At 41.2% G+C, this 13,010-nt stretch overlaps 1 protein-coding gene across 2 annotated transcripts in view; it reads right to left on the minus strand.

The window, feature by feature from the left end:
• LOC129863965 (pyruvate carboxylase, mitochondrial-like) overlaps positions 1-13,010 on the minus strand; it is a 115,353-nt gene that overhangs the window by 73,446 nt on the left and 28,897 nt on the right. For both annotated transcript variants that reach the window (XM_055936451.1, XM_055936453.1), the window contains exon 9: positions 11,886-12,048. In XM_055936451.1, coding sequence (XP_055792426.1) covers positions 11,886-12,048 — 163 coding nt within the window. The remainder of the gene's footprint in view (positions 1-11,885; positions 12,049-13,010) is intronic.

A 13,010-nucleotide genomic window follows, 5' to 3' on the forward strand; every position in this document is an offset into this window, starting at 1 on the left:
AGCTTTTTGTGTTTATGGAAAATGTCTGGGATGTTTTATTTCACCTCATAAAACATGGGACCAACACTTCACATGTTGCGTTTATATTTTTGTTCAGTATACTTCAGTCCCAAGTCGAGTCGATAGTCCCTTGGTATGCTAAAAGCTGTGATCCAGTAATCTTTGAAGCTACATTTCATAATGTAGAAAGCAAGCTGATTTACTTTTGCACATTACCAACTCTGTGGTCTTGTGGTTAGTTTCCACCCTAAGATTAGGGCGGCAGGTAGAGTGGTTAGAGCGTCGGGCCAGTAACCGAAAGGTCGCTGGTTTGAATACCCGAGCCGACAAGGTGAAAAAGGAGCACTGCACTACTATGGCTGACCCTGTAAAACAACATTTCACTGCACCTATCCTGTGTGACATATCTTATTATTTTTTTGAAATTATGGTTAGGAGTTTGATCCCCAGGCGAGTAATACCAAAGACTTATGTTATGTTCTTTTCAGCATAATGTCACTGCAGGTATAATTTTCAGGTAATGAACTGCATTCTTATGCCACAAAGATCACAGCAGGTAAAGTTCCGTTAGGAACATTGACATACTTAAAGGGGATACTGTTCAAATTCCCTTTTATTACATAAATTGTAGTAATTTGACTAATTTAAACCCTTCTACCCTTACAATGGATTCTTGATAATTAAATATTTGTGAAGTAGTTCTTATTGGGTCAGTTAGTCAATAATCTTGGTTAATTAACTAAAATCTCTCAATATGGTCAGATTATGTTTACGTAGTCTGTCCACGAGAGATTAATTTCCCTATAATCAAAATCAATGCTATAGCCAAAGTTGTGCTTTCAAGTATGAGCAACAAGAGTTTACTTGACAGTGGGCACCAGTGGGTGGGGAGACGAGCAAGTGTGACAAACAGGGCAACATGTTTTCCGTTTGGAGTAAATGGTTTCAGTTGCAAAATGTTTTGTTACGTGTGAAACTAATGAATACACCACAGGTTGTGTCATTGGTTGCAGTTTCTATTCATGCACAGCTCACATTATTTCTACCGCCACTTAATGGTGGTGAATATGAGATCATGAATCAAAATGTTCTTTCCAGCATAATGTCACTTCAGGTATAATTCTCAGGTGATCGCCTACATTCTTCCACCACAAATAACACAGCAGGCAAAGTTCCGTTTGGAATGTTGACATGGTTAAGGAGATACTGTTCCAATTCCCATTTATTGCATAAATTGTAGCAATTTGCCTAAATTCAACCACTCTCCCCATACAATGGAGACTTAATTGTTACATTTGTGAAGTAATCCTAAATAGTGTTGTAGTCAAGTCCCTAAACCTCGAGTCAAGTCCCTAGTGTTAGAGTCCGAGTCGTTCACACCTTAGCCCAGGGCTAAGAGCCTCCTTAGCCCTTGGCTAAGGGAGATTTTAGCCCAGGACTAAGCGAGTGTCCACACTTGCACATTGTAAAGTGGGCTGGTGCCAACCTTAGCCCGGAAGCAGCTAGCCATGCTCCGGAGCAGGATTAGTACCGACTTTGGGGCTAGCCCCAGAAACACTTCCAAAATAGCCAGTGTGAAACATGGTCAAGAGAGGGGGGGGACTTTACAATCACAAAAGCTGCACTTAAACTTAATTTTCATATGCTTGTGATGCGTTCTGCAAGCAATTAAGTATATTTATATAATTTTCTCCAAGAAAAAAAACTTTAATCCATGCAAAATCTTGATGCAGTGACTTGGAGCGCTACGCCACTCGGGAGCCCTCATAGGAACAGCGGTTGCTATGCAGGCTGGCTAACTTCTTCCAATCGAGTCCTGTGATTGGAGTTGGAAGGAATAAACTCTTGCTAGACTTCCAAAACATGCCGAAATGGATGCACGCACACACCATATCATTATTGCAGGTCCTGCTCACAGGGTGACTACACCGCTCGTCGCAAAATAAATTTATAAACCTATATTATTTAATTATTGCACCCACACTGCTCACGAGCGTCTGCGTTGCCAAGGGCTAAAATAGAATCAGTTGTATTTGACACAGATCGCGCTGCAAGTCCCGCCTCTCACATCTCATTGGTTTATAGAAGCAGGTACCCACGTGCCATCTCCTCATTGGTTATACCCACGACTGAAATATGAATGAGGTCGGTGGGCGTAATGCACCTAATTCATGAAAGTTGCCAATCGCAATATAAAGTCAAGAGAAGAAAAAGCCTGTAAGGAAGAGAGATGACTAGAAACAATTTGTTTGACCGTTTTGTGTGTGGATTAATTAATCAGAGTAGAGGACCTTGTGCATTTCAGGTAACAAACTCAATGTTTATATCCCAGGACAAATTAGCTAGCAACAGCAAGCTAGCTAAATAGGACAAATTAGCTAGCAAGTGCAAGCTAACTAGCCATAAATGTTAATGTTTTTAGACCTGTCCCCAAATTAATATAATTGGTTCAGAGTTTGTTTTGATATTTTAACCTGCGTGGCATGATCTCGTTTGGTGTGGGGGGAGAAAATAAATTTACACACGATAGCGCGCGCAGCCGGTTTGGGTTCCGTGTAAGACGACTACATTTGCATTCTAGACTGCAGCCTTCCTTAAAGTATGGGTCGTACCTGTTAATGGTGGGTCATGACGTTTCAGTAAAATGTATAATTATTTCATTAATTACTGGAATTGATTTGGCCAAGCACAACTGCGCTCTATTCATCAGCGGTGTTAGCTGTGCCTGCTCAGTTTGGCTGTGCGAGGGAGACGCCCATGTGCTTTACCATTTATTTTTTCTGCAGTTTTCTTGAAGCACACTCCACACGCTGGCGCTCATTCAGCAGCAGATGCGCCGTTCAAATTAACTGAACTCTGAAAAATACGACGTCAAAGCATGAGGTCAGTAATCTTCAGGTCGTAAAATCTGAGCTCTAGAAAGAGGCCAGAGTTCCAGAGTTGGAATTCAGAGTTGGATGACAGTTAAAATAGGTTTTTCCAAGTCAGTGTCCCCCCCCCCCCCCCCCAGTGGTTTTGAACGAGGCATCAGCCACTGAATTGTCATTCCCACTAGCCATCACTCTCCGCTGTCATCAAATGGACTCAAGCTAGCCACAAGTTCTGAGCTCAATCATGAAAACGCAAATATAGCGATGAGTTTCTCTTGATTTCATACAAACTGACAAATAACGAGGAAAGCCCAATATGTTTTGTGTGGGGGAAGTGCTTAGTAATGAATCTCAAAACGAACAAATTAAAACATCACGTCCTGACCAAACAGAGTTTTCAGAACGGGGCAGAATGCATCAGGAAACAGTGCTTAAAAATTGTAAAAGAAAGTCAGCTAGCAAGGCATTATCATTTTATAGCAGGTGATAAACAGAAATAAGGAAGTACTCACAGTAATGTATGCGAGTTTATTTCAAGCATTTCCATTGTGCACAGCTAAGAGCTAGCTAGCTAACATTAGCCAAAGCTAGCTGAGTAACAGTGAGCAGCCCTGCTATACAACTTACTGTAGAAATTAGTCTAGGTTGGAACTGTTGCTGTTAAAATACAAGTCATTTTTTTTTTATTCTGAACTGGAATAAACAAAATGCTTTGAGGCAAACTCACAATTCTGGGTTGCTCATCTACAGCAGGAGCGGTCTCCTGCCTGACTGAGAAAGCAGTAGATGTTCTGATCCAGTTTTGCTCCACATACCTATGTGAGTCATGGTTCTCAACTCTGGCATACTTAAAAACCAAGTACAGAACAGACTCAGTACTGAGCCTGACCTTGGGGTTGCACTGTCCAACTGAGCCCAGAATAGACATGCTTGTTGAAAACGCCAGCCACACACACACCTCTCATTAGGACTGTGTGTGCGCATGCACTGTTTTCTGGTCTACATCTATGTGATGAATCAGTTCATTCCAGTTAAGAACAATGTACTGTATTTTAACAGCAAGAGTTCCAAACTATAATTTATCTTCAACGATCCTTTCTACAGAATTTATCTGTACTGTGATTTAATGTTGCACTATCATAAACTGAGGCTGTGTGTTCTGCGATCAGGCTGTCCAAGACAACAAAAAATAATCTTACTCGACCAAGAGTCATGTGTTCTTTTGACAAATCGATTGGTTGAAATTTTAAAGTGTGTATTTTTCCATATAGACACATCCTGTGTTTTAATCAAATTAACTATATGCACTAAGCTTGTCTGACGCTTTAAGCGCTCTGTTTGATTAAGACACACGTGACTAGAGGGAGTACTACTTGCTGCGCTGTGTGACTAGCACGCGTTGTCTCCCTCTCCTCCCTGCTGTAGCAACCACCACAGAACATCAGTGTGTATCACTCTGTCCGTGATGCTGAAGCTGCAACATAACTATAGCCATTACTGACCAAAAAGTTGTTACCGAAATCCCTAATTTTTTCAGAAAAACATTCCTTAGCTCTTAACATAACACATGAATGCGTCGCATGCACGTGATCAATAGGGCCTGACCTATAGCATATAAGCACATCAATAAATTGGTCATAAACTCCAAATGTGACAGCAAAATGGATTCAGAGGACATAAACTCAAAAATGGGGGAATGTTCACTGGTTGCTCAGGAGGTAAAAGAAGGTCAGACGTCAAATTTATTTTTCCATTAGTTGTGGAAAATACTGGAGATCAAGAATAATTAAAGGAGCAAGACTACTTCGAAGTCAACAAAATATTTTGATTTGTTTAACACTTTGTTACTACATGATTACATGTGTTATTTCATAGTTTAGATGTCTTCAATAGTATTCTACAATGTAGAAAAATAGAAATAAAGAAAAACCCTTGAATGAGTAGGTGTCCAAACTATCCATAATAATATTGTTGCACGATTTTGCTTGGTTCAGAAAAGTTTCTCGTCCTTGCACAGCATTTCTCTGTACATGGGCGAGATCACATTTCAAACGTGAAACATTGTTTCCAAGGTCGTAGGGGCAGACAGCAAGGTTTATACAGACCATCAATGTTGGAAATAAAATACTAGGCTAGAAGCAAGAGGAAATAATGTGTTCCTTATTGCTTATAACATTGGTCGTGGGCAGAGTTGGAATGTTGGTCGCATGTGCGTTTGTCTGTTAGCCCAGGGCTTTGGAATACAAGTGAATCCTTAGCCCAGCTCTAAAATTTAAAGAATAAAAATAAACTTACCCGTGGTTAACAAATGCCTGTGTGAACACGGGGCCAGTCTGAGCCAGGTCAAGTCACGAGACTCTTGGCAGACTAAAAGCTGCTATCCAACAATCATTGAAGCTACATTTCATAATGTAGGAAGTAAGCTGACTTAGTGTTCCAAATAAGTAGGCCTAGCTAATACAGTAGCTATTGCCATGAATTATGCAATGGAGAGAGCCTTTCTTGACTGGTCAAGTCAGAGTCCTAGTCACCACTCACAAAAATTGTGACAACCAAGTTCTGGACTTGAGTACTGACAACCTAACAAAGTAAACTTATCCAATGGCAGTAATTTCCTATAGAACCATTGACAAATATTAAAGTATCCATCCAGTGCTCCAGATTTCTATGAAATATTACCTAAAATGAAAATAAAAATTATTTTAATTCTAAAATTATAGGATGTTAAAAAGCAGCTTTGTGCCCCTGCTTGGAGAATAAACTCTCCTCACAGCTGCCCGTGTCCCTTAGTGGTTGTTACTGACAAGCACATGGCTGAGCCATTTAAAAATCACCACTTCATTAAGTCAGGTTTCCTATTTGACTCAGCCATGCCTCCTTGTCCGTACAACATTTCCTCATCTCCCACCCCTTCTAATGCGACTATCCCCGATGCTTCCCCCTCTTTTTCCCATGCCCGCTACAAAGTTTCGCCCTGCAGGCAGTCACTCAGTCCGAGGTGCTAGAGCTCCTGAAACTTTACCCCCAAAAAACATCTGGGTCAGGAAGGCAGCCACAGTTGTCTTTTTTTTTTTTTTTTTTTTTTTAAAGGGGGAGATCTAGCTAATCCTAACTTATAGGCCTATTTCGCCCTGTTTATCAAACGTGTTGGAAAAACTTGGCAATAATCAACTGACTGGCTTTCTTGATGTCTATAGTATTCTCTCTGGTATGCAATCTGGTTATGGATGTGTCACTGCAACCTTAAAGGTCCTCAATGATGTCACCATTGCCCTTGATTCTAAGCAATATTGTGCTGCTATTTTTATTGACTTGGCCAAAGCTTTTGATATGGTAGACCATTCCATTCTTGCCGGCCGGGTAAGGAGTATTGGTGTCTGAGGGGTCTTTGGCCTGGTTTGAAACTACCCCTCTCAAAGAGTGCAGTGTATAAAGTCAGAAAATCTGCTGTCTCAGCCACCGCTTGTCACCAAGGGAGTACCCCAAGGCTCAATCCTAGGCCCCACGCTCTTCTCAATTTACATCAACAGTTCAGGCAGCAGGAAGCCCTCTCATCCATCTATATGCAGATGATAGTCTTATACTCGGCTGTCCCCTCCCCAGATATTGTTTTAAATGCTCTACAACAAAGCTTTCCTAGTGTCGATAAAGCTTTCTCTACCCTCCACCTTTGTTGAGGTGTTCAGAACAGGTTAAGTGGTTTAGTAAGAAGAATGTCCCTCTCCCCACAGGTGTAATTACTACCTCTGAGGGTTTAGAGCTGAGGTAGTCACCTCATACAAGTACTTGGGAGTATGGCTAGACAGTACACTGTCCTACTCTCATCAAAGCTGCAGGCTGAAGTTAAATCTAGACTTGGTTTCCTCTATCGTAAATTGCTCCTCTTTCACCCCAGCTGCCAAACTAACCCTGATTCAGATGACCATCCTACCCATGCTAGATTATGGAGACATAATTTATAGACCAGTAGGCAAGGTTGCTAAAAGCGACCAGATGTTCTGTACCATTTTAGCCATCAGATTTGCCACCAATGCTCCTTATAGGACACATCACTGCCCTCTGTAATCCTCTGTAAACTGGTCATCTCTGTATACCCGTCGTAAGTCCCACTGGTTGATGCTTATTTATAAAACCCTCTTAGGCCTCACTCCCCCCTATCCGAGATACCTACTGCAGCCTTCATCCTCCACATACAACACCCGTTGTGCCAGTCACATTCTGTTAAAGGTCCCCAAAGCACATACATCCCTGGGTCGCTCGTCTATTCAGTACGCCGCAGGTAGAACGAGCTGCAACAAACACTCAAACTGGACAGTTCTCAATCTCTTCATTGAAAGACTCAATCATGGACACTTTTACTGACAGTTGTGGCTGCTTTGCGTGATGTATTGTTGTCTCTACCTTCTTGCCCTTTGTGCTGTTGTCTGTGCCCAATAATGTTTGTACAATGTGTTGTGCTGCTACCATGTTGTGGTGCTACCATGCTGTGTTGTCATAAGTCTTTATGTAGTGTTGTCTCTTGTCGTGGTGCGTGTTTTGTCCTATATTTATTCTTTTTAATCCCAGTCCCCGTCCCCTCAGGTATTTTGGTAGGCCGTTATTGTAACTAAGAATTTGTTCTTAACTGACTTGCCTAGTTAAAAAAATAAAAAATAAAAGCTGGCCTGTTGGGAAACAGAGTGGTTTGGGCATACTGCAGAAAAACTGACACATGCACCTGGCTATTCAAATTAACTTCTACCTAGAGGCACACAGCCCAAGCCCGGCTGTACAAAGTCAAATAGTATCGATGGATTCAGGATTTAGAACCACACGATGGAGCAACTAGGGCACTTTACTATAACAGCAAGAAATGCAGACTGATTATTACCATTTCTGATATTTTTTGGTTAGCTACCTAACTAGTTCATCCTAACTCTGGCTACTGCTGCTATCTAGTCAGGTCAAAAATGATTGGCACCGTTGATAAAGCAGAGCAAAAAAGACAAATACTAAGCGATATTGTATGAAAAGGGGCAATGCACAAGCGCAGATGAAGCATATAAAAGATCTGGAAAGATTCTATATGGATGACTGGTCTACGATCCCTCCGAATGTGTTCTCCAATCTCAAAACATTTGAGAAAAAGGCTGTGTCGTTATCCTCCCAGGGTGAGCTATTGAAAATAGGGGTGCCAATAATTGACTGCAATCTGAGAAAATATAATTTGCTCAGATAGATTTTGTTTAACAATTGTATTAGTATAATACACTTTGAATTGTTTACAATATAATTTATATTTTATAAAGTATTTTTGCCTATCTTTATCAAGGCCGCCAATAATTTTGGACCAGCCTGTATATCAGTCAACAGCGAACTAGCTTGCCTCTTCACATTACAACTTTTACCTACAAATCACAGGATTTAAAATAGAAGGGAATGGCAAGATGGTTGTTGCGTGGAAGATCGGACTGCTTTGACTTGCTTTATTGTTGGCTAGCCAGCTCTGAAATATAAGTGACTGGCGAGATAGGAAAAAGCCTATAGAACAACTAACACCAGCTGTGGATTGCTTGGCTAGCTAGCTTGTGCAGAAAGGGTGCACTCCTGAGCCTGTCTCTCCCCTAGTCTTGAGAAGGATCATTCTCCGTTGAAAAACATTTTTATAAAACAAAACAGCTGTCTTCCCCAAATCAGACAGGCCTTTCTCAGCCAGAGGATGAGGTCTTGTTACAAGCAATAAAAATGTATGACTTGGTCACAACTACAAGTAAAAAGGACTAGTCAACAAGATTGTTCATACCTAACAGAATGAGTTTTTTTATTTATTAGATTTTCACTGAACAGTTACTTAAAATACTTATTTTCCCTTCCTGTTAAATGATGGTTCTCCATTTCTGAAGGAGAAACACCACCGGGAAGATTCCAGAGCTAAACCTGCACCCCTACCTCTTCCTAGTCTTTACTAGATGTCACATTCTCATTTACAAGTTGCTTACAAGTTGTTTGTTTCATTCTTTTTGCACAAACATTCTTATTCCTCTCACAATGTCTAGGAAAGCAGAATGAGAAAAAAAAGGGTGACTGAGTTGCAGAGACTGGAGAGGGATCAAAGGCAGCCCTCAGACAAACGCAGAGTGGAGGAGAGAGAGAGTAGAGAGAAGTAGAGTACCTGTCTGTAGTGTTTACCTCATCTACCAGCCTGTCCCTGGCCGACATTGAAACATTCACACTGCATTTCACCCATCAGTGTCCACTCTACACCTATTGATTTCACTTGATGCCCATCCATAACGCATCTATCGTCGATATTTATGCTCTACCCATCACCTGCTGCATTCAACTGCAATTTGCAACACCTTTAATCTAGCCAATAGTCCCCTAAATCTAATTGACAATAATTATGGCTACATAATATTGCCTTTCAATTAGAGGCAAGGATAGCAAAGGCCAACACTGCATTTCAAACTCTCTCCTCCTCCCTCCATTCAGACAGGCAGTTCTCCAAATCCTACAGGGTTCTTTGAGAAAGTCTTTGAAGTCGTGAAAAGTTTAGAAAAATGGCTTTGATACACCCTTAACTGTCAGAACTGTGGAATTCGAAAGTAATATTACCACTTTCCCAGCACCTTGATAGTCAAAAACGTAATTCTTTATATATTTCCACACTTGAGTTTGGAATAACACTGAAAACGATAATGCCCTTTTAGTGTTAGAGATGTTTGGAAAGAATGCCTACAATTTCAGCCTGTTGTGGTTGGATGGAGTTGGCCTTCCGTGGGGACATCACCATGCAGTAAATTACTTAAGACCCAAAAAAGATCCAAACCTTTGCCAAAAACAGCTAATTATGTTATCCCCTCCCCACTCCGACAGTCCTAGCTAAATTCTTGCTTGAGAAAATGCTCTTCACTATGAAGCTATGTTTCTTTTTGAACAATTTAATTGAAAACTATCATAGCAAGGTACTGAATTGTTCCCCTGAAATTATTTGATATCGAGATTAAAACAGCTGCATGGGACCTTTAATTTCAAGGAGAAGGCCATTCTCATGGAAGGAAAAATCATCTAGCAGTCTCAAATTACTGAGGAATGATGTAATAATTGCCCACATTGATATGTCAGACTAGTCTCAGGAAATAGGGAACGTGGTTAGACTAGTTGTTGAATACAGTCAGACATACATAATGTGTAGGACTACCCATCATTCTACATTTCCATGTGGCATTTGATGTCATTGATTTAACACAAAATGTCTGAACTCACAGGTCATGGATTTACATTTGCTGCCTGAGAAGTATGCCATCAAATAGGTCAAAGCGAGAAACTACAAAATAAACCTTTTGTCAATATGACATACTGTATATGCACTGCAGTGTAGTGTTCCACAATGGAGTTGTTTGGGGCCCCTTATCTTTTCAGGTTTTACTAGTAAGTCACTGTGCTGTGAGTTTTAGAAAACACTAGCTAGGGTAGTAAGGTATGCCAATGAGTCTACCGTGTACATAGCCAATTAAGGCTCCGAAGGCAGCAAAAAGGTCCACAATATTTCTGAAATTGAAATTAACTTAAGCTTACAAAAAGTATTCATACCATCCATTTTTCAACTTTGTTATGTTACAGCCTTATTCTAAAATTTATAAAATATCCCCCCTTAATCTACACACACAATAACCCATAATGACAAAAGCTAACATTTTTTTAATTAAATAACTTATTCCATAATTGAGCTCAGGTGCATCCTGTTTCCATTGATCATCCTTGAGATGTTTCTACAACTTGATTGGAGTCCACCTGTGGTAAATTCAATTGGTTGGATATGATTTGGAAAGGCATACACTGGTCAAAATAAAGGCCCCACAGTTGACAGCGCACGTCAGAGCGCCTGGAGGAAACATGGCACCATCCCTACGGTGAAGCATGGGTGGCAGCATCATGCTGTGGGGATGTTTTTCAGTGGCAAGGAGACTAGTCAGGATCGAGGGAAAGATGAACAGAGCACTCCTTGATGAAGTCCTGGGTACTCTGGAGCATGTTCTCAGACTGGGGCGAAGGTTTACCTTTCAACAGTACAACGCCCGTAAGCACACAGCCATTTCACAGCAGGAGTGGCTTCGGGACAAGTCTCTGAATGTCCTTGATTGGCCCGGACATGAATCCGAACAAACATTACTGGAGAGACCTGAAAATAGCTGTGCAGCGACGCTCCCCATCCAACCTGGGAGCTTGAGAGGATCTGCAGAGAAGAATGGGAGAAACTCCAAATACAGGTGTGCCAAGGTTGTAGCAACATACCCAGGAAGACTTGAGGCGGTAATTGCTGCCGAAGGTGCTTCAGAGTAGGGAGTAAGGGGTCTGAACACTTATGTAAATGTAATTTCAGGTTTTATTTTTAATACATTTGCTAACATTTCTAAAATCCTGTTAAGAAAAACTGGGGTGATGACGTGAATGCATGCAGCTTCTCAGATGAGAGGATTAATCCTCAATTACAGTAGTAGGGGTGCTAGTGCTGATCTGTATAGAACATCACCAGACAACTTCCATCGATAACTTTGAAAATCACAAGTACGGAAAACCACTGTACAAACCGAACCAGATAGCATGAGTTTGAGGGAGCTTACATTTGAGAGCTAGAGACTGACCTTAAAAGGTCAGAAAGACAATCTAAAGCCGCCAAGTATTTTAGACTAATTCAAGGCCTACATGTCAAACACCAAGAGGGGGAGGTTGATGTCAATATTTGTTCAATTATTTATTTCCAAAAGCAACTCATTCCTAACAAACATTTAGAGCAGATTTGGCCCAGCCTGGAGCCTCCACTAAAACACCTGCATACAAAAAAAACACTACCCTAAAATGGACATGCATAAATAGGGCCAGGAGTTTCCTCCTGCCCACGTGACATCCAAACAGGAAAAATTCTATCAGGGCTCATGGTTAGGAAACCTTTTGGCCCTACACCGAGTGAGAGAATGCAGCCCATTATAAACTGAGTGGCAGTAGCCTGCGGGGAGGTGGAGGGCTGTTGCTTACCTCAAGCCGTCCAGTGTCAGGCTGGAAGCCGCGGGCAGGGTCCTCTGTGGTCACACGGCATTGGATGGCGAAGCCATTGATCCGGATCTTATCCTGCTTCAGGCCCAGCTCTGGCAGACTACGCCCCTCACACACACGCAGCTGAGCATGAACCAGGTCCACACTGACAGGAGAAAGGAGAGTAAAAAGATACTTTACTGTCAAAATTGACAAGGAAAACACAAGAACACGCACTCTGTTGTGCCTCAAGTAACCACCCTAGCATGTCTATTCCCCTTCATGATGCAGACGTGGTGGTGACTTTCACAACTGATGTGAGTTCAAAACCTTTCCCCATTTCCAAACGTGATATTGGGTTCATGAAACTCCTTCAGTAAAGTTGAAGAAAAACATTTACTTGTTACATTTACATAAATGATTGTCCATTTCACTCTAATTAAGAAAAAGGTGTAGAGAATCAATTCTGGTCATTTGAACTTCTTAGGGCTCCAAACGATATGTAGCATTGGTTTTTTACTGGTCATAGAGAAAACAAATCCAAGTCTATGATACCACTTTTCTACTCCTCTTTGACTGGCTAAAAAGCATATGTGCATGTCTGACTCCAGGCTGAGGGAATATGTTCTTACTAAATGAAGAGGAAGGGACACAGTCTCTTAAATTAGTGATGTTCAACATTAAAAAGTAACAGTGTCTTGGCTGGAAATTGTTGTATCAAACCACATTTCCATCCAGTTTATGGCGTTAAGTCATGCCGTATCAACAAACAAAATCACGACAGCTGTGATGGAAACAGGTCGTTTCGATACAATTTAATAATAGCCGACAAATTATATATTTGCTCAACATGGTGGGATCTTTGTGTCGGTAAAATTAATTCTGAGCGAAAGGGCAGGGGTAATGCCCATCATATCCACCATAAAGTAAACTTGGAGTTACATGATGAAATGGTGTGTGGTCTACCCACTATGACTCTGGAAACCATGCAATGTATTAGGCTAAAGATAAATATGATTAACTTCACAGGGTGGTGAAAGTGCACGTGTTCTTCACCCTCCTTTCCAATAAACATTGAGGGTCTGACTGGTGACATGATCAATGCTTGACTATGTGAGAAAAAAAAAC

The sequence above is a fragment of the Salvelinus fontinalis genome, chromosome 10 (assembly GCF_029448725.1).
Source record: "Salvelinus fontinalis isolate EN_2023a chromosome 10, ASM2944872v1, whole genome shotgun sequence".
In the NCBI taxonomy this organism is placed as follows: domain Eukaryota; kingdom Metazoa; phylum Chordata; class Actinopteri; order Salmoniformes; family Salmonidae; genus Salvelinus; species Salvelinus fontinalis.